Source organism: Tupaia chinensis, unplaced genomic scaffold, assembly GCF_000334495.1.
Source record: "Tupaia chinensis unplaced genomic scaffold, TupChi_1.0 Scaffold144624_1, whole genome shotgun sequence".
Taxonomy (NCBI): Eukaryota; Metazoa; Chordata; class Mammalia; order Scandentia; family Tupaiidae; genus Tupaia; species Tupaia belangeri.
The window spans coordinates 1,120,713-1,140,835 of NW_006204485.1; the positions used below are offsets into that span (position 1 = coordinate 1,120,713).

Sequence of the window (20,123 nt, forward strand, 5' to 3'; positions counted from 1 at the left end):
TCCTTTGTATTGATTGCTGAAAGTAACTGCTTCTTCTCTACCCACTTAAGATGGTACTATTGATATAATGAAAAATAATTACTTTTTAATAACAAGACACTTTTTATATCTCTAATTTTTTTTAATTGCTAGTGGGCATGTGTGCTCACTGGAGAGAGACAGGGGGGCAGGAAGCACCCCCCCCCCGAAAGGACATGGAACTCCAGAATTTTTCTTCCTCCATTTCTCTATCCCATCAGAACTTCGGGCACAGATGCTCACATGTCCTGCATGTTCCTTAAGCTGCTGGGCAGGGATTCTAACCATGGTCAGCCGTGTGGAATCCAGCTCTCATACACAGCATTAAGGGGTTGGTGTACTACATCTCTAAAAATGTATATATGTGTACTCAAAACATCACTTGAATATCTGATCTGTAAAGATAGTCATCTGTGTGGAGCTGAATTGATAAGTATAAAGGCGCAAGCCCTCAGCAAAGAGTTCCATGATCGATTTTTTCATTTATTCCCTATCATAGATTTACTTCTTAGTTCACCTGAACATATATCTTACAGTTGCTTAAAGTTTGACATGTTTAAGACTACTCTCTTCACTTGTTTTCAGTCCTAAATTTAGTCTATCTGAGGATGACCTCATGTCACTATTTATCCTAGAATTTCTAGCATTGGCATCTTCCTTTCCTCTTTTTTGCTATTGCCAATTTGTATAACCACTTTCTGCATTACATGTCTGTTTTCTTATTTATCTTGAGTTAGGTGGCTTTAATCACCATTCCAGAGTCCATTCTTCCCTCTGCAAGCCTCTTAGTGCGTATCAACCACACGCATCTTCTCAGCTGTACTTGAGTTGCTCAGTTCCACTAGAACCAAATCAGTTTAGGCCCCAGGTATCAAAGTGTGATATGCTATAGCAACAGATAGAATATACTACTCATGTTTATCATGACCCCATCCTCTCACTCATTCTATGTAACAACCCCTTTAGAAAAAAGGTTCCCTTCCTGTAGCATGCTTAAATCAAACTTCTGTTCTACGTGAAATCCTTCTGTATATAAACTTCAAATTGAAATCTTATAGAACAGGTACTTTTTTTTAATCTTCAAATGACCTTTTTGCTCCTATCATAATTTTCATCACAACCCTCTTCATCCATTGTTTTTTCTCCTGAAAGTCAATTTTTCCATCCTCTTCTAGGCACTGATAAAATTTGGACCTACACTCTTAACTACCTATGTCAAGTGGGATGCCATTAATAGAGGGCTCTCCATCTCTGGTCTCATCTCAGAGGCTGATGGTTAAGGGAGCCATATCCCATATGTATCTTGTGGGTAGAATCTCAGCATCAGCAGCCAAAATAAATAAAAATTACATGTTGGGCTGGCCCCAGAGGCTGTTGGTTAAGGGAGCCATATCCCATATATATCTTGTGGGTAGAATCTCAGCATCAGCAGCTTGAGAATACACCAAGTGTGTGTGAAAACATGTCCAAAATCCCAACAGGGTGGAGAAATGAAGGACAAGATATTGCAGCATTACCATGCGCGCGCGCGCTCGCTCTCGCTCTCCCTATCTTTCTCTGACAAGTGTGCATGTCCTCTGGCATTAAAAAAATAATAATCGTGTCTGTAGCAAGTGAATTTAAAATTGAAACAGAAAAAGGAGTAAAAGGGCCAAGAAAGGGAGAGAGGCAGATGGAAGGAGGTAGAGAATACAATGGTAAAGAAACAGATTCATAAGGGAGGGGCATCACCAAATACCAAATGTCTTGTTATAAGTTTTGAAACTATCCACTTGAAAAGAAATGAAGTTTTGCTGTTAATTTGCCTGTAAAATTACTACAAAGTTTTCTATAGAATTAACTTTAGGTATTTTCCCAATGCTATTCTTCTCCCTAGCTATAACTAATGATATCTGAGCAAACCAACTGCCAGAAAATCCCAATTAAGCTATTCTTTTTTTTCTGTTGTGAAAGGCATAATTTATAAAATGGTGACCTTTTGGTAGGCTAACAGTATGTTGATGAACTTCAAGTGAAGTGAAAAAAAAAGTGTTTAGTATCATCAGTGCTTACATTTTCTAAGGGATCACGTGGAACAGTAGAGTCTTTAAAGGTCATGGACTTCTTTACTTTGGGAGATATTAAATCGCTTATGAAAATAGAGGTCAGCTGCATGATAACTGGAAGAAAATGGCATGCCCCAAAAGGGAAGTAAGATATTTGAGATTACATTGACTGTCCTTTTTTAAGATTGTATTTGATTGTCTTTCAAACAAAGAATGAAATTTGCATATGAATGGTATGACTGTAAATGAATGAATATATAGGTCATAGAATCAATAGCTACTGATCTTGCTATATGAACAGTAATATGGTCTGCATATACAAAGCATTACAATGAGAACTAATGATTTCACAGCTTAAAATAGTGTTCATTAATTGTATGTTTTTGCAGAAATTTGTATTCAAGATTTGCAAGACAAATCTTACTTAGCTTATGAGAACACAAAATAAATAATCATTACCAGTAGGAAACTCACTTTTAAAAAGTTATTCTCGCTTCAAAGATAACTAAAACAAGCATACTGAACACCACCTCTAGATTAACACATAGGCAAGGTATCCAGCCACCTTGGTGGAAAAAATGGATTAATACCATTTGTCTGCTACTTATTGATGCACAGTGTGGGTTTATAGGATTTATGTGACTGAAAGAAACCCTTGTTACATTTTTTTTTCCCTTTGCCCTCAGATAAGGCTCAAAGTTACTCCAAAAGAAGCACTGACTTATTTCATCCTGTTAGGGGTCATTCTTATGCAAGGCTCCTAAGAAAAGTTAATGTATTTGGCCAGACGGTGATGTAAGGCGTTCGTCTCCCATGCAGTTGACCACAGTTTGAGTCCTGAACCTGGTGACTTGAAAATCACTCCAGGCATGTGTGTAAGATCCAAGGAGGAGAATGGAGGAGAAAGGATTGCGGTGTGGCTACCCCACCCCACCAAAGGGGGGGGTGCTTTCTCACTTTCCCTCTCACTGTCTCTCTCTGGTGAGCACATGCACCCTATGGCAAAAAAAAAAAAAAAAAAAAAAGGAAAAAAAGAAAAGTTAACATATTGACATAGTTCCAATGTTAAATAGTTGATAAGATTATGGCTGAGAGTTCCTTTCAGAGAGGGGAAGGTATGGGACCCTGCAACTTACTGTATCTTCAGTAAATTGAAGGGATACCATGGACCTGGAAGGTTGGAGACAAAGGGCAACTCTTACCTACCTCACAGATTCTCAGAGCACTCTCACCTACCACTTGATTGTCTTCCACAATCTGAAATTCAAGAATACTGGCCACACTATAAAACATAGGGATGACACCCTTCAACATGAGATGCTGGATTTTAGCTCATGATTTTCCATCTTGAGATTTCCTTTAGCATTTGCTGACTACACTCTTAGGGTAGGCAGTGTTGGCCCTGGCCTGAGCATACGCCATCCAGCAGGAGCTCAAAGAATGAACAGCTATGTCCATCACCATCCGGTGTTTGCTTATACTCACATGCCCCAAGCCAAATATTCCAAAGGTATGCCAATAAAAATTCAATGATGAGTTTTCAAATTTAGTCCATGGAGAAAAGACTCAGAGAGAGAACACACAAATTAGTGAATGTGTGCACACTGGTAAGTACCTACTCCAATCTCCAACTGAGTTTTTTTTTTTTTTACTAGTGATCCAAGAATTGAACTGGGACATATTTTGCTGATGAGGAACCATAATTGCTCATTTTTTAAAGGCACATTAACTCTTTTAGGGTCCATTGAATAAATTAGCTCCTTCAGGTCATTAAACTTGTCTTTACATGACATAATGATTTCTACCTGACATTGTATCGTTTACCCCAAAATGTCCCACGCTTGCTCTGAGCACATGCATATTCTTTGTCTACTCAGGAAGAGAGAATGTGCTCATTTGAATGCTGGCGAATCTCCAACAAATGCAACTGGGCGAATTCCTCTGCTGCTCTTGAAGGCGCCCAGGGATCTTTAAGGGTTTGGTGGAGCATAACAGTTACTAGTGCCTCACCCCCAAGGCAGCAGAGTTAGTTAGCTGTCTAGAAATAGTATCATGTTAGGGGCATTGGATACAGTATCATGCCATCAAATAGCACTTCACATTTGCTAAAGCCAACATTGATTCATTTGGGATAGGAGTCATGAAGCTGTTTGAGGGTTCCAGGGTTCTAGAGGATTATTATTATTATTATTATTATTAAAATATAGTAATCATTTAGACACTGTGTGATCAGAACTCATTTTAGGAAGATAAATTGACAAATATTTAAGAACAGTCTGTATTGCTCCCCAAAGATGGTATTAGGAAAAGCATGCAGAGGTTTTAGGTGCCACAAAGGCTGGGGCATATTCCTGGCCCCTAGCAGGCAGGCATGGGAAAGTCTCACAGAAAGAAGAATTTTCTTTCCCAAATGCAAGTGATTCTTCTGCTGAGAAGAGATGACTGAGGACTGAGGCAGACTTTCCTCTCTTTCTCTGTTAAGTTCAGAGTTATTTTAGAGAGTCCTAAACTGGTATAAACTAGAGTGAATGAGCATTGAAAGGCCTGCAGTGTACTTATTCAGAGGTGTAAACAGCACGTCCTTCCTGTTTGTTCAAAAATCAGCAAGGATCTTGTTAAAATGCCAATTTTGACTCAGTAGGTCTGGCGAAGGGCCGGGAAATCTGCATTTCTGATCATCATTGAGAGAATACTGATGGTACTGGTCCACAGATAAGATTTTGAATAGTGAGCATTTAAAATAAAAAGTCCATGAACAATAACATGGTTTTTAGATGGCAAATATGAAGGAAATTTGACAATATCCTAAAACATGAGATTTCAGGCAAGTGAAACTTTGATTAAATATTGAAAATCTCACCAAGAGATTGATAGATCATTAAAAATATACACACACTGGATACACTTAACTTTTCAACCTAGCTGAAGAATATGATGCACATTTTCTGAAGCTGAAAAACTTACATTTCTGAATTACTAATAATTCTGATGGTGTTTTACTAGCTTAATCAACCTCAAATGTTTCATAAAGATACAAAACTAATTGTTTTTCAAATCTCCAGCGCTTTTCACATGGAGACAGAGTCCAATAAATGTCAATGTCTGATTAAATATTCCTTTACAAAGTTCATATCAGAGCTGGTTGAAACCTTTCCTCCCTACCTTTTATTAAGCTGTAATGACAGGTTCTCTGTTCTTTCCTCTAAGAGGAGCAATGTCCTTATATCTCTCTAGGTCAACGGGAAGGATCTCTCAAAGGCCACCCATGAAGAAGCAGTGGAAGCGTTTCGAAATGCCAAGGAGCCCATTGTGGTGCAGGTGTTAAGGCGAACGCCGCTCAGCCGGCCAAGTTATGGCACGGCCCCGGAAGTGCAGCTCATGAATGCTAGCACCCAGACCGACATCACTTTTGAACACATCATGGCTCTGGCTAAGCTTCGGCCACCCACCCCTCCAGTGCCAGACATCTGTCCATTTCTGCTCTCAGACAGGTATGTCCAAGTCATTTCCACCAAAGCCCTATTTGTTTCCATTCCTTATTTAAAATAGAAGCTGACAATTACAGAGATAGGCTCCCAGCTCTATTGGGAAAACGTCTCATGTGTCTACACCCAGTAACCTCCCAGCTGGGCCTGCTAGCTCCCTCCCGGACCACCTCTGCAATCATACTTGCTGAGGTGCAATGAAAAATTCTGACTTTCAGTACTCATCTTCATATTTCCAGTCATCGAAAGCCTTGTGCTACTCATGAGCCTTGGTCAGGGAAATAGCTTTCCTCACCGAAGCTGCCAAAAAGCTTATTAAGCCTCATGTGGAAGTGGCATGTTGGCATTCAGTGCTCCTCTGTGGGTTGCCTGCTCCTCTCCCTTGCTTTTATCCTTCTTTAAAGGAGAAGCTAGGAAATTAATTGAATTAAAGGACCATTCTCCAAAGAAAGCAATTACCCCTTATATTGAGATGTAAACAAAGGGTCCTGGCTGTCAGAGAGGAAGTGCCATGTTATGAAATAAGAAACTATTAAAGAAATACATTTCCTCCTGGTTTATACCTAAGTTAAAGGCAGCTAGATTGTAGTTAAATAATCTCACTTGTACAGTGTGAGGAGTATGTTTTACCCTACATCTTTTGTCCTATAAACTTTTAAGGAAATTTTCAAACATTATTGAGAGTTTGGTTTATAATGGCTATGGTCTCTTCTGGCTGGGTTTTCTTTGCTTTCTCTACTCCATTCTCCACTTTGTAAAACAAATCTGACCATGCCACTTCCCTGCCTTTCAGTGGCTCCTGCAAGCCTATTTCAGTGACTCACAGATGTATATTAGAATCACTTGGGAACTGAGAACAACAATATCAATGCTCAGGCCAATTAAGTAAGAATTTTAGAGTGGATTCCTGGAGTCAGAACTTAAAAAAAAAAAAAAAAATCTCCCTAGGAAATTCTGATGTGCAACTAGTTTTGAAAACTAAATCCCAGGCAGGCAGGGGCTCTGTGCTTTGTATGTCCCTCTGTTCACTCATCTATTACCTATAAATTGCCCTGTGGCAGGCACAAACTAAATGAGGGAAGGCAGTAGAACTACCTACTGGGCAGCTGAACTCAAAGTCACCACCTCCTGGAGTTTATGTTCTAACGCAGCCAGTCCCAACATTTTTGGCCTCAGAAACCAGTTTCATGGGAGACAATTTTTCCATAGACTTGAGAGTGGAAGGGATGGGGATGATACTGCGATGATTCAAGTGCATTACATTTATTGGGTACTTTATTTCCATTAGTATCCTTTTGTAATATATAATTCAATAATTATACAATTCACCATAATGAAGCATTTACAGCCATTCCTCAGTGCATCACTACCTCAGCTCCACCTCAGATCATCAGGCATCAGATTCTCATAAGGAGCGCACAGACTAGATCCCTCACATGTGCAGTTCATTGTAGAGTTTGCGCTCCTGTGAGGATTGAATGTTGCCACTGATCTCACAGGAGGAGGGCCTTAGGCAATAATGCAAGCTAGAAGGAGTGGCTATAGGCAAAGATGAAGCTTGCTTGCTCATATGCCTCCTGCTGTGTGGCCCAGTTCATAACAGGCACTGGGTCCATGGGGACTTTTGTTCTAGAAGAGAAGATGAACAACAAGCAAACAAAGATACAATATTTATTAGTACCACCTGATGCATAGTAGCCATCCAATGAAAACTTTCTTGAAGAATAATAATAGCTACCTTTATTTGCTAACTTAACATGTTTTCCATAATAGTCCAAGCATTTCACCTTTATTGACAGATTTACTCCTCATCACAGCCATAGGAGCATTATATTATTCCCTCCCCATGTCACAGATGAAGAAGCAGATATTAAGCAGCTTGGTGATGGTCACGAAGCCAGAAAGTGACAGGGTCAAGGTTCTAAATCTGAGAGGTCTGGTCCCAATGCCCACTCCCTTCACAGCTGTGCTGCTTTCCCGAGTCTGGCAGATCTGGCCTTAGGGACAACCTCTTCTAGCAGATTTTCCTAGGGCTGAAGTAGGTGCGCCTTCACCTTGTGTTCTCACAGCTTCCATATTTCCTCTGTAATTGTTGCATCATTTAAAAATTCCCATTTTCTCCCAGATAACATGGCAAGAATGAGATTTTTGTGCACCAATGTATTTCCAGCACTTGGCATAGGGTCTGGCATCTGGTAGGCACTCAATAAATGTTTGCTGAATAAATAAGGCATTCCTCATGTCAGGACTCCCTTCTAACTAACTGGAAGAAAAGTCAGGCACATCAGATGCCCCCAACAGCAAGCTTCGATGTTCCACCAATTCGAGTGGACGCTGCAGAGCTAGTCCAGGTATAAGCATGGAGGGCCTACCTGTGTGACTAGCAAGCAAGGTGCTGCCTGTACTGCTTTTGCGACTTTGGTCCACACTGGTTAACCCTTTATAAGGCTAACTACCATAGCCTATAGTGAGAAGAGGCTTATCGGGTATTTATGCTGACCATTGGAGGGTATCACCATGGGTTTCCCTCACCTTTCAGCTAGCAAGACAGTAAAGAATTTATACTAACTCCAATTTCTCACTAACGTCCACACTAGAGGTCTCACCTGCAACCAACATGTTCAATTCCACTTAGGCTTTTCCCCTGTCTTTCAGAAATGAGATGGCCTTATGACTTTGGCCGTTAAGCTGTGCTTAGCCTTTAGATGGTATTGGTATAGTGAATAATATCTGCATCGTCACCTGTGGTAACTCAAAGAGAACTTCTATAAGTTATTTAACCTAATTCCTAATTGTTAAAGGATATATAAAAGCCATGTGTAATGTCCAGGATCTCTGAATTTCTCTACTTAATCTGCGCTCTCTGTCACCAGAATTTTCTAAAGGGATTATGAAACCCTATGGCTTATAGGAGTTTCCAGTGAATGATCACCATGAATGCTCTTAAATATTTTTGTATGTGCCCTTTATCAAAGTGGGAAAATGTGGGTTATGAGGGAGAATGGGAAGGGGAATGTGAAAGAATAGGAGGTTATATGAGTATGTTTTGTAGTCTGATAAACATGTAGTTTTTAAAATGGCTTTCATAAGACAGTTGGAGGCTGTGGATTTGGAAATTGGTAGTGCTTTGTTACAAAATATCCCCCTTTGGTAGATGTAGTCTCAAATGCTACACACTCATGTAAAAAGCTAGTCATATTTAGCAGAAAAGAGGCAGGCCACAGTATCAAAAAAGCCTCATAAACGGTTGAAGATTTCACATCGGCTCTTCCACAGAATGTAACTCTACCCATGGGCCGTTTTTTAGTATTCTATCAGAAATAGCACATTGATGGACTTCATATGGGGTTGGGGGTGAGGGAGGAAAACAAATGCTTTTTTGAGCCATAATTTGTTCAAAGGCTATATCACTACAAGTCTCACTCTAAAAGAGAAAACTAAAGCAAAATTCTAAAATCAGTTTTAATCTTGAAAACAACCCTTTGATCTATTTCTGTCTTATTGCTACATTCCCCATAGCTGCCATTCTCTTCATCCTATGGAGCATGAATTTTATGAGGACAATGAGTATCTTTCCAGCTTGCCTGCTGATGCAGACAGAACAGAGGACTTTGAATACGAGGTAAGATCATTTTCACGCCACTTCACATTCCTTCATGATGTTATGGTTGAAGAGTTTTGCATAACAAAGAAATTATTACCATGATAAATATCTTGTCTATTACATACCTTGGGTAAGATCTTGAAAATAGTGTTTGTTTTAACTGTTTGACTTAAGTATTGTAAGTATATGGGAAACACTTCTAGAGTATATGCTTAAAAATAGTTTGTCTGCATTTTTGTTGCTTTTTTATAAATAGTATTTTGATAGCTGCATTTTTTTCTTCTTTCTGTAATGTAAATGGATTTACAACTATATTTTGGAAAAGAAATCCTATTTCAAACCAAGGTTGTGCTTACTATTTTCATTCATTGTATGGAATTCTGAAATACTATAGTAGAGTTATATTTTCCTTTATACTTTCAGCATTCTTTTTATTTGTGACTCAGGTGTGTACTTGAAAGAACAGTTTCGTGCACAATCTAGAAATAGAGATGGCGCCATGGCCTTTGTTGTTAAGCCATGTTTAGCCTTCACGTGATACAATGTGAGAGTAGCTGTCGTATGATATATAACAATTTAAAAAGCCCGTCTATTAATTATTTAGAGGCTTTCACAAAACTTTAAGGATTTATCCTAATATTTCCTCTGCTTCTATGGTCTATATAGCTCTGAAAGGTTTCAGACCATTCTGACATTTGGAAATAAAATAGATGGAGGAGGTAAAGAAGCTTTGGTAAACACACAGAGAACCCCTGATTATCTGCCCTTTTTAATGCTTCAGATGATGTCATACAAGTTCAGCAAAGTGTTCTTTTCCATTTTACAACCAGGAAATCCTGAAATCTCCTCTCTTAGGAGGATCTGAAATCAAATAAGACCAATTCAGTGAAGCTCACCTAAAGCAAATAGACATTTATTTGAAATCTTCCCCTCGCAAAAGTCATTGCTGAGGATTACAGAAATCATTATTTCTTTGCAGCTGGAATTCAGAAGGGTGTGCAGTGATACCTGGTATCTGAGTAGAGGGTTTTGTTGCTGTTGTTATTCATGTTAATTTTTAACTCTTCCTCTCCATTCAGTTGATTCAAAAGTTTCATTTTATAAACCCACCTCGGTACTAGAATTCACTGAAATATCCATGGATTTTCTTTTGTCTATTTATACAAATTAAATTGCAAAGTTGAGTCATTTATTCAAATAATGCAAGATTTAAGGATGTTTTCCTTTTAGTTAATGAATACTTTGCATTTGGGGACTGGAAGTATCTAGGCCACATTAGCTTTACATTTAGTTTGTGCTTAAAGCTTTATTAAAATAAACCTGTGTGTTCAAACAGGGTTTGGGAGGAAGAATGTTTTTAGCTAAGCAGGTTAACAATAAAAATTGTTTTAATTAATCTGCTCGTCACTGAAATATTACAACAAAAACCAATTTCCTTACATTTCTATAGGGCTGTCTGCAGCTGAACCATCTCCTCTTTTTTGACCAATAGCAACCCCCAGTAGATGCCAGCATAAGGATGACAGTGGCAAATTCTCAGACAAGCTCCCTTTAGCTGGTAATCTCCACTAATCACACCATCACAGTCATTAATTTGCTGTCAGCTGGGAGTCTGTTGCCGAAGGCGCCTCTCTTAGTGATTAAAATAAAGAATGTTCCTGTGAAATTTAAATAAGGAGGGAGTTGCTGTGACAGCCTTCAATCATGAGAAAGGATGTATTTGAAAACATCAGGCATGGTTAAAGGGGGGATGGAGGCAAAGATAATTTACCAAATTTAACAGATAATAATTACTCAATCCATTTCTCCTTAGTCCCTTACAGTCACGTGACACATGTAGAGAGGCATACACCAACCCTCATGGATACATCAGATTAGGTTGTGAAGTCTGGTCAGTTCGCTGCCATCACCAGAGCCTACAGTGGATCTACCACATTACGTGAGGAGATTTAGAGATGCTCAGTCTGTCTATGTTTTGCACCCTTACTATTGCAACCAGGCAGTCCAGCAAGTGCAAAGAATCCTTTTCATTTGCTTTCCATTCATTCATGCCACTTGTATTTAATGCCTACTTAGACTGTACCAGGCAGTTATCTAATATGGGACTGATGAAACTCCTGCCCAGCGGAGTTTAACTTCCAGGTGAGAGAGAGAGAAACAGAAGACAGTTACACTAACGCATATTCTACAACATTGATGGTGATAAGTGCTAATAGAGAACAATAAGGGTGAGTCCTCGAGAAAGGAAACCTGTGGGATTGGAACAGGATGCTGTTACTTACACAGGGTAGTCCAGGAAGACCTCTTTCCTCAGAGACTTAAAGAAAGTAAGAGATGTAACTGTGTAGAAGGAGCTCTCAATAGGAAGGGCCTGGAACAAGGAGATGCAGTAAGCTCAAGAAAAGGCAAAGAGGCCAGAGCACAGGCCAGGGGAGAGCTCGGAAGAAAATCAGAATAAGAGGCATTTCTTGATGAGCCTTGGGCTTTTCCTGTGAGATGGAAAGTTGCTAGAGCAGGGGAAGACCATATGCTGGCTCCGTAGCAGGACGAGTCTGGCAAGTGGGATGAGACTGACAGGAGGAAAGCAAAGACTGGAGTGGGGCAGACAAGTGAGAGAGAGAGAGGTGGAATGGACCGAGACGGAATCATAAATGGGTAAGACATAGTCTGGAAGGATAGCAACCATCCCAGCCTGCAGGGCCATGTCTAAACATCTCTTTCCTTTATTTACCTTGAAGCTTTAATACCATTTGTGCTATGGCAATCTTCTGACACTTTAAAAGGAAAACAGATGGAGGGAAATTCAGCTTCTGGCATCCATTGAAATATGAAGAGTAAGTCTACTCTTTGAAAGACAGAACAGGGGCCAGCAGGTGGCATGGTGTTTAAGGTACTGGTCTCACATGGCCAACAGTGCTGTGAGTCCTGAACCTGGTGGCTTTCTCTCTTTCTCTCTCTCTCTCTGTCTCTGTCTCTATCTCTTTCTCTCTCTAGAGAGCTCATGTACCCTATAGCAGATTCAAAAATAATAATAATAAATAAAATCAAATACTTTTTAAAAAAAGAATTTAGTTATACACCCTACACTTCTAAACTTGCTAAAATGTAAACTATGCAAATCTGTAGGTGCCTTTTTAAAGACCTACTTACTATTGACTCAGTGAGCCAAAGCTGATCTGTCTATCTTGTGAATACAGATTTAGAGACTTTTAACACATGGATTATTGACCCAATAGACCAAAACAGATCTGACTATCTTGTAAATACATATTTAGAACTTTTTAACATGCAGATTATTGCATTGATAGACTGGAACAGCTCCCCTCAGAGCCACGATAGACAGCAAATGCTTCTTTGGAGATATTACAGTCAATGTGTCAATGTTATGGTGACTCCGGTGTATTAGGGACCTCTATGAAGTTTTAATGGCACTCATATCTCACCATGACCTATCACCACTTTTCCTTAGAAAAATATTTGACTAGGTTTAAAATTTCCCCTACAGTGCTTCAGAAAAGTCTCAGAGGACCAGTCAACATTAAAAGACTCACAGCTTGAAATTTGTTCTCTTTAAAAAATGTCGGCATTTCCTCCCTAATTAAAAATGATAAATGATTTTAATTTTATTTTTGAGAGAAAAGAACAAAAGTATCAAAATTTAAACAGCTTGCCTCTCCTAAGTGTAGAGTGCTCCATGCTACCAGAATACCACTGAGGAGGAAGCTTCCCTCTTCTTTATTTTTGACTTCATTCCTTTTTTTCCCCAAGAGCCAGCTAAAGGTTGAAATAAATCATAAATAGCCCTTAGCAAGTAAGAGGCAGGTCTCAAATCCAACCTATACCAGAAATAATTTAAAGGGAAAGGCTTTGAGAAATATAGCGTTCTTTTGCTCAACTCTAATAAAGATAGGTTTGCTTCCACCTGAGTGGAAGATTATGTTGAAATTTCTACAGCGTTTGCCATTCACTCTCAAAAGTCAGTGCCGATGGAGAAGTCAGAAACTACTAAGTGTGAAGTGTTTAAAACCTCACGTTAACCAAAGAAGCAAATCATTTAAGGAACATATCTGGGCCTGCAAATTTTCGTCACTTAGAAAAGTTACTTGAAGTCATTTTTACTGCCTCCTCTAAGATCAGGCTGCAGTAACATATATAAGAGCCTGAATTGAGCACCCTTTGTGTGTCCATTGCCATAAAATACAAGCAAAAGGAATCTTCAAGCTTATTTTCAAAAGTATTGAAGGTAGAAAGGAAAGAATAAGAGTATACAGAGTTCTGTGCACGTTGTAGCTGAAACCTACACTTGGGCTAGTGTCTAAAAATAGCAATGATCATTTAGCATATTTAATTAGCTTCCTCTTGACAGTCCTTGTGCAAAGCATAAGTAAATCCTCATGCTAGGTTAAGAAGTGTCGTTTTGCAAAACATAGTTCCTGGAACCGGATCCCTGTGAATATGTGAAGACTATTTGTGAGAATTTAAGTATGTAAATCTCTCTTGCATAAGGAAAAGAAAATGATAAATCAGGGAAATTTTCATTAAAAAATAATAATAGCAATAAGATCTCAGTCCTATTTAAGCAGCTTTATGAGTTGTGATGCTCAGGTTGAAAAAAAATCTGCCAAGTGCATACATGTAGAGCTATGTGGATCTTTCTGGGCTCCGAGGGTGGAGGCCTGATCTGCCTTGGTGATCATTACATCACAGCTTCTGTTTCATAGTAGGTGTTCAATAAATATTTGATGAAGGAATTAATGAGAATTTCCATTGATGTTTACATGGTCCAACTTCAGAGCCGTTCTTTCCCTCTTCTCCTTTTTGTACACGGAAATTGGATTGAAACCTCAGACTACCAGGCAGTTACAATAAATGCTCTCTCCCTTCCGGTAGATCTCTATTCTTTGAGCCAAAAGTGTTAATGCTAGTTAACATTAACATGAATGCTAGTTAATGCTAGTGTCATTTTTGTTTCTGTTAAGCACTTTTGAGGTAAGGACCAAAATGGTGAAAACGAGAAAGAAATGAATGATAAACTAGGAAGTTAATGGTCTTCATTAAAATTTATCTCTACTGGCCATCAACTTATTAAATGATAGAGCCTCAGACTTGGTATAAAATTAACACTTTCCCTAGTCCACCCTTATGCCACCCTTTATAACTTCTTCACCAAGGGATCATTTAGCATATGTGAAAAAGATTTCAAGTTGTAGAACACAGGACACTGGACAGCCTAACTAATCCATTCTGATTATGGTGATCTCTGATATTCAAATAGGTAAATAGGCCAAAGAGTTTGAAAACAAATGGTAAATGAAACATGTTTAGGTATGAAACATAGTTGACAAAGAAGCTGTATATTACCTGTATGCTATGAAAAATAAAGAGAAAATAATATATAGATTGTGAAAAGGTAGACTATTTGGCACTTTTTAATTCACTGGAAGTTTTGTATTTTACAATCTCTTTTCTTCCAGTTGTTAGTCACATTTTAAAATTACTAATGGAATAGCTAAAATAATTTTATACCACTTACTACTGGAGCAATAAAATCATCCATTTAAAAAAATCACCTTAATGTGTGTCATTCTTCTGGGAAATTTACTGAATTGAAAAAATGATCTAGATGAAGTGTGAAAATATTTTTATTACTTGAACATGAAAGATAGGATGATATGGTCAGTATGGAGTTGGCTCATTGAGGTGCCTATTAATGAAACCACCATCTTCTCAATTATGTCAGCTTAATGTCTTAATCATGGAGGCCAGGCCAGGGAATTGTTATCTACTGGACTGGGACTCATATTTTCAGGTTCTCTGTGACACATCTCCCCTTGCTACCACCACCTCTCTTTGTGTTCTGAATTTTGCTCTATCGGCTAGCTCTTGGCTCCTGATGGCCAGTCACGAGTCTCTGCAGTCCGTCCTATTTGCCATAGCCAGTCCAAACCTTTTTGAGGGCATGGCTTGCTGGACCATGCCCCTGTTTATCATCTTCCCTAATTCTATTCCTTGAATTAACTCAAAAGTCCTCTACCTGGCACTGAAGTGACATGGTACTCTATCACCATCCTGCCTCTCTAGTCACCTTGGTATCAAACTACACAGCACATCAGTACTCAAGAGGAAGCTGTGTGGTTTCCTTCCATTGTGGCATGACTCATAACCTTCTCTGCACCTAGAACGCTTTTTTGACAATGTCTGCCATGGTTCAAAGGCAGATCCAAGCATCATCCCTTCAGAAGATTTCATGATGTCCTGCCACCATGTAATACAATCTTTCCACCTCTGAACTCCCATGCCACATTCTATAAATGTCTTCTGTCCTTTAGTATCTGACCTGAGTTATAGTTATTTATGTACTTATCTTTTTATTCCCTAAGATAGTCTTTCTTTATTGACTTACCTCTTCTATGAGAGAGACAGAGATATAAAAAGAGATAAACACCCCTAGCAGTGTTCCTCATGCCACAGTCCACTTCCCTCCCACTCTCGGTCAGCCCACATAGGCACCACACATGCTCCCAGAGTGCATAGGTAGGTCCTGGGATGCAAACCTGGGACCTTCCCACATGGGTCCAGGTTTTCAGAGTGTTGTGCTACCACTGAGCTACTTTCTGGTCCCTAGATTAACTTTCTTAACAGAAGTACCCTTAACAGTAATTATCTTAGGACCAGCAGATAGTGTAGCAGCTACATTGCTGAACTTCCACATGACTGACTGTGGTTTGAGTCCTGGATCCAGTGGCTTGAAACTCACCCTGGGCACATGTGCATGCATGCCATAGATCCTGGGAGGAAAACAGAAGAGAAGGATGGTAATCCTTCCGGGGAGGGGGTGATTTCTCACTTTCCTTCTCTCCTTCTTTCTCTCTTTTGCAAGTGCACACACCCTAAGTCAAAAATTATTCTTAAAAAAAAGGGTAATTTTTTTTTTTTGGAGATTTTTTTGCTATAGGGTGCATGCGCTCACTAGACAGAGAGAGAGACAGAGAGACAGAAAACAATAAATCACCCCCCAGGGGAGATGGCCATGCCACAATCCCTTCCCCTCCATTCTCCTCTCGAGATCTTGGGCACGCACGCACACATGCCCAGTGTGAGTTTTAAGCCACCCGGTCCGGGATTTGAACCACGATTGACTACATGGGAGTCCAGCAACATAGCCATTATACTAACTGCTGGTCCCAAAATGAGTAATTATCTTTATGTCATCCTAAGGCTTCACACATGCCTGGTGCTTGGAGGCCCCCAGCAGCATTTGCATCATATGTGAATGAGCTACTGACCATTGTCATTACTCTTATTTTATAAATGTCCAAAATGAACACGAAGGATTAAATTGGGGGGAAAGAGAAGAAGGCTGATGGAGTATAATAGCAATTGGAAATAAAGTGTGAAAGTCTTGGTTTTTCTTATATTTCAGTTACTGTTCAGTAATTAGAGTAAATGGTTTTAAGCATACAGTTGTGCCAGATTATAAAGGAAGAAAACTGAGAGGCTTTATTTTGTTGCTGCTGTTGTTACTTTAACAATGAAGATGGTTATATTTTACCTCAAACTTATAAATGGATGAAGCCTGGTAAGGGTCATATTAATTTATGTAGGTCAAGAATGACTGTAACATTTCTGTTAGGGTAACCAAACCTCCTAGTTTGTCTTAAGCAATCAGAGTGTGTGGCTCATCTTCTAATGTAATTAGGAATGGTGACCTCTTTCATTGTTGAGAACATCCACGTTGGACAATAAATTCCATGGATTATCCTGCTTTTACACTTGAACCTCCGTTGAGTCTGATACTTGGTAATCACATGCTACAAAGTTCTAAGATCCAAAGTAGAAGTGACTTGGAATTTTTAAATATATATGCCCATGCTTATTAAATTGAATGATTTTTCTAAGCTATGAGATTCTATTCATAAAATAATGTCCTTCCTAATGAGTAACTAGAAAGAAAAGGCCACAAAATTGGTGAATGTCATCAAAGTGAGTGTAATTCTTTTAGATTTCTTACTAAAAGAAACACAGTGAATGTTTCTATTAATTTTGTCCAATAATTTTATGAAGCAAATTTGTTAGGTCATCTAGAAAGTCATGACATGCTTTTCTATGTTTCTGTATGCAAAAATGTGTCATGACTTTACTGACAACCCAATATATTTCACAGATTATAGCAACACTAAACCTTAATTCCCACAAAACAATAAAAAAGCAGGGGCCAGCAGTTAACATAATGGCTATGTCGCGGGACTCCCACGTAGTCGACCGTGGTTCGAGTCCCGGCCCTGGTGGCTTAAACTCACGCCAGGCACGTGTGCATGCATGCCCAAGATCCCGAGAGGAGAATGGAGGAGAAGGGATTGCGGAGTGGCCATCCCCACTGGAGGGTGATTTCTCGCTTTCTGTCTCTCTGGCTCTGTCTGTCTGTTGGTGAGCGCATGCGCCCTATAGCAAAAATCTCTCCAAAAAAAAAAAAACTGTAGGAGAAAAAAAAAAATAAAAAGCAAATTAAACACTCAAAGTTGCTTATTAAAACAAGAGAACCCGGGAAAATTTATTTTACTAAGAATCTAAATGTAAAATGAAGATTCCTTACATTGCTTATATAAATTTTATCAAAATATTGGCCTTCTCTTTTTGTTTGAAGATTCTCATGATACACATTCAGAGGATTTCCTTGCATTAGTTGAAGGTGTTTGTGAAAGGTTGTGTTTAAGGTGAAAATTTACATATCAAATAATATTTTTCCGGAGATTCCCATTCTGCTTTCAAAGAACTGTTTTCACAGAGACAGAGAAATGAGAGCTGTCATTTCCAATATAAAGTAAATTGCATACAAGCCTCCCAGTGATCTGAGAGGCAACATAATCAAGTGGAAGGAAACCCAACAAAGAGTTTGATCTACTTCCCTTTCGTCCCTTGAATGGACCACTTAACCTCTTAGATCCCACCATTCTCATATGTGCGCTCCATCCACAGGGACAACCCATGTTGGTTATGGAGTGATTTGTTAGCCTTCGCTTCTTGATGTAACTCATGGAAGCAAAGTGAGACCAATGCATGGTCAAGTCCTTAAAAATTGTTGCAAACATTTTGATGTTTCAAATATATCAACCCCCAATTTATGAGTTTTTATAGTGAGAATACACACACACTCTCATGGCTGCACATTGGCCTGAGTCTGGTACCATACTACCAACTGTTAAGTGTTAATAAGAAAGCTCTCCATAGTCTCTTCAACTTGGGCTTTAGTGTTCAGAGCAAGTTAACTCACACACATTTGCCAGTTTGAAATGGAGGACGCAGTCTGCTGAAAGTAGAAAACAAATTATTTTATTTAAACACAGTATTTGTTTTAATTAGAAAACTACAGATCAAATTCTAGTTTGGACTGTTCTCCATCATATTATATTGTCTCTGAAATGAACATTGGAATCCCTAAAGGCTATGTGTTTTATATGGGTTCACAATTTTCCTCTCTCACCTCCTTCAAAGACAATGCTCTAGTTTTATGCATCGGGTCACTGGTATTCACTCTTTATTAAATAAGCCAGTCTAATGTAATCAAATATGTAGAAGAACACTAAAGCAGATGACGTGTCATGAGCCAAGGATTAGGGCAAATCTAATCTACACATTTGAGGTTCAAAATAAATGTTCTAAATATGATCATCTGTAATTATACCATCAGAAATAACCAAAGTTAGGGTTTTTTTTTATGTTTCCCTCTTCTATGTACATTGTATTTATTTAAGGGTGATTTTATCATTGTGTTGGGTTTTACATTTTTTTCCCAGAATTTCTTAACCACATGATGCTATAGTGAACTGGTTTATGCATGCATATTTAGCTACATTTCAGAATTACCTAAATGACACTTTTTTTCCAGAAGTAAAATTGCCGTATCAATGTAAATGAATAGTTTTTAACATTTCCGATAAATGCTGATAAAGTGCTTTCCAAAACAGTTGTATCTATTCGTATTCTCATGGATAAAATGAGACTAGTATCACTAATATTCAGTGGTCTTATTTTCCTTAACATACAATTTTTAATTAAAAAAAATTGTTAGATATTTGGAATAAATAACCAGTTTATGGAAATATTATAGTCCCACTAGCCTAGTTAATGGGCTTTTTATAACAGTCAACATTAAGTGCAAACCTACTTCCAAATTACCCGTATATGTAAATGTAGGTTCACAAGGTAAGATTTAGAAAAAAAACAAAACACAAGGCTAACTTTATGAGATTCAAAATTTTAAAGTTTAAAGACATTTTAGATTAAATCACAAATCGCCTCCTTCATTCAGCATGCCTCTTTCCCAGATTAGCTCTCCTGTCTATTCTCTTTAGTTTAATGGCCCGATCATCTGCACAGTTGTGAGTTACCATAAACTAAGCATTTACTGCATTGCCAGGCTCTCACCTAGCTGTTTTAGAGATCACCTCTAATCCTTAAAACAAACTTGCTTTGGGGTAAAGTGCCACAGACCAGCAAGCTGAGAGTCAGCCTAATCCCTTCCTGTCTGTCACTCTAATGGCCACTACATCATCTCACCTCAGTCCAGCATAGCTTTGCATGCCCACCCCACATCCCCCATTCCTCCTAGGCAGTCGCCTCCTCACTTGTCTTCCTGCTCTTGGTCTCTGCCACCATCATCTGTCATTTTTAGTACTTACGACCATGCCAGCCTTCTGCTGAAAATCTTCAAGGATTCTCTATTGCTTCTAGCAGTGCTCCTCAAAGCTTTCTCAAAAGGAATAATGAGGAATGCGAGGTCATAGCCCACAAAATTTGAGTGTATGGGCTGCAGCATTATTTTATGTGGGTGCTATGTTTCCTTTTTTAAAGTGATATGAAATTAGCATTTTATCCCTGAGTAGATGCATTGTAATTTAATATAAAAGTAAATGTCAAATGTTTCACCAATCACTCAATTTTATTCTCTGCCTCCACCCCTTCTTTCACAAA

General features: G+C 38.8%; 1 protein-coding gene across 1 annotated transcript in view; it reads left to right on the top strand.

Moving 5' to 3' along the window:
• Window positions 1-20,123, top strand: part of PDZRN4 (PDZ domain containing ring finger 4) — a 154,317-nt gene that overhangs the window by 81,110 nt on the left and 53,084 nt on the right. Inside the window, exons 2-3 of the mRNA XM_006167212.1 lie at window positions 5,298-5,554; window positions 9,068-9,170. Of these exons, the coding sequence (XP_006167274.1) occupies window positions 5,298-5,554; window positions 9,068-9,170 (360 nt within the window). The remainder of the gene's footprint in view (window positions 1-5,297; window positions 5,555-9,067; window positions 9,171-20,123) is intronic.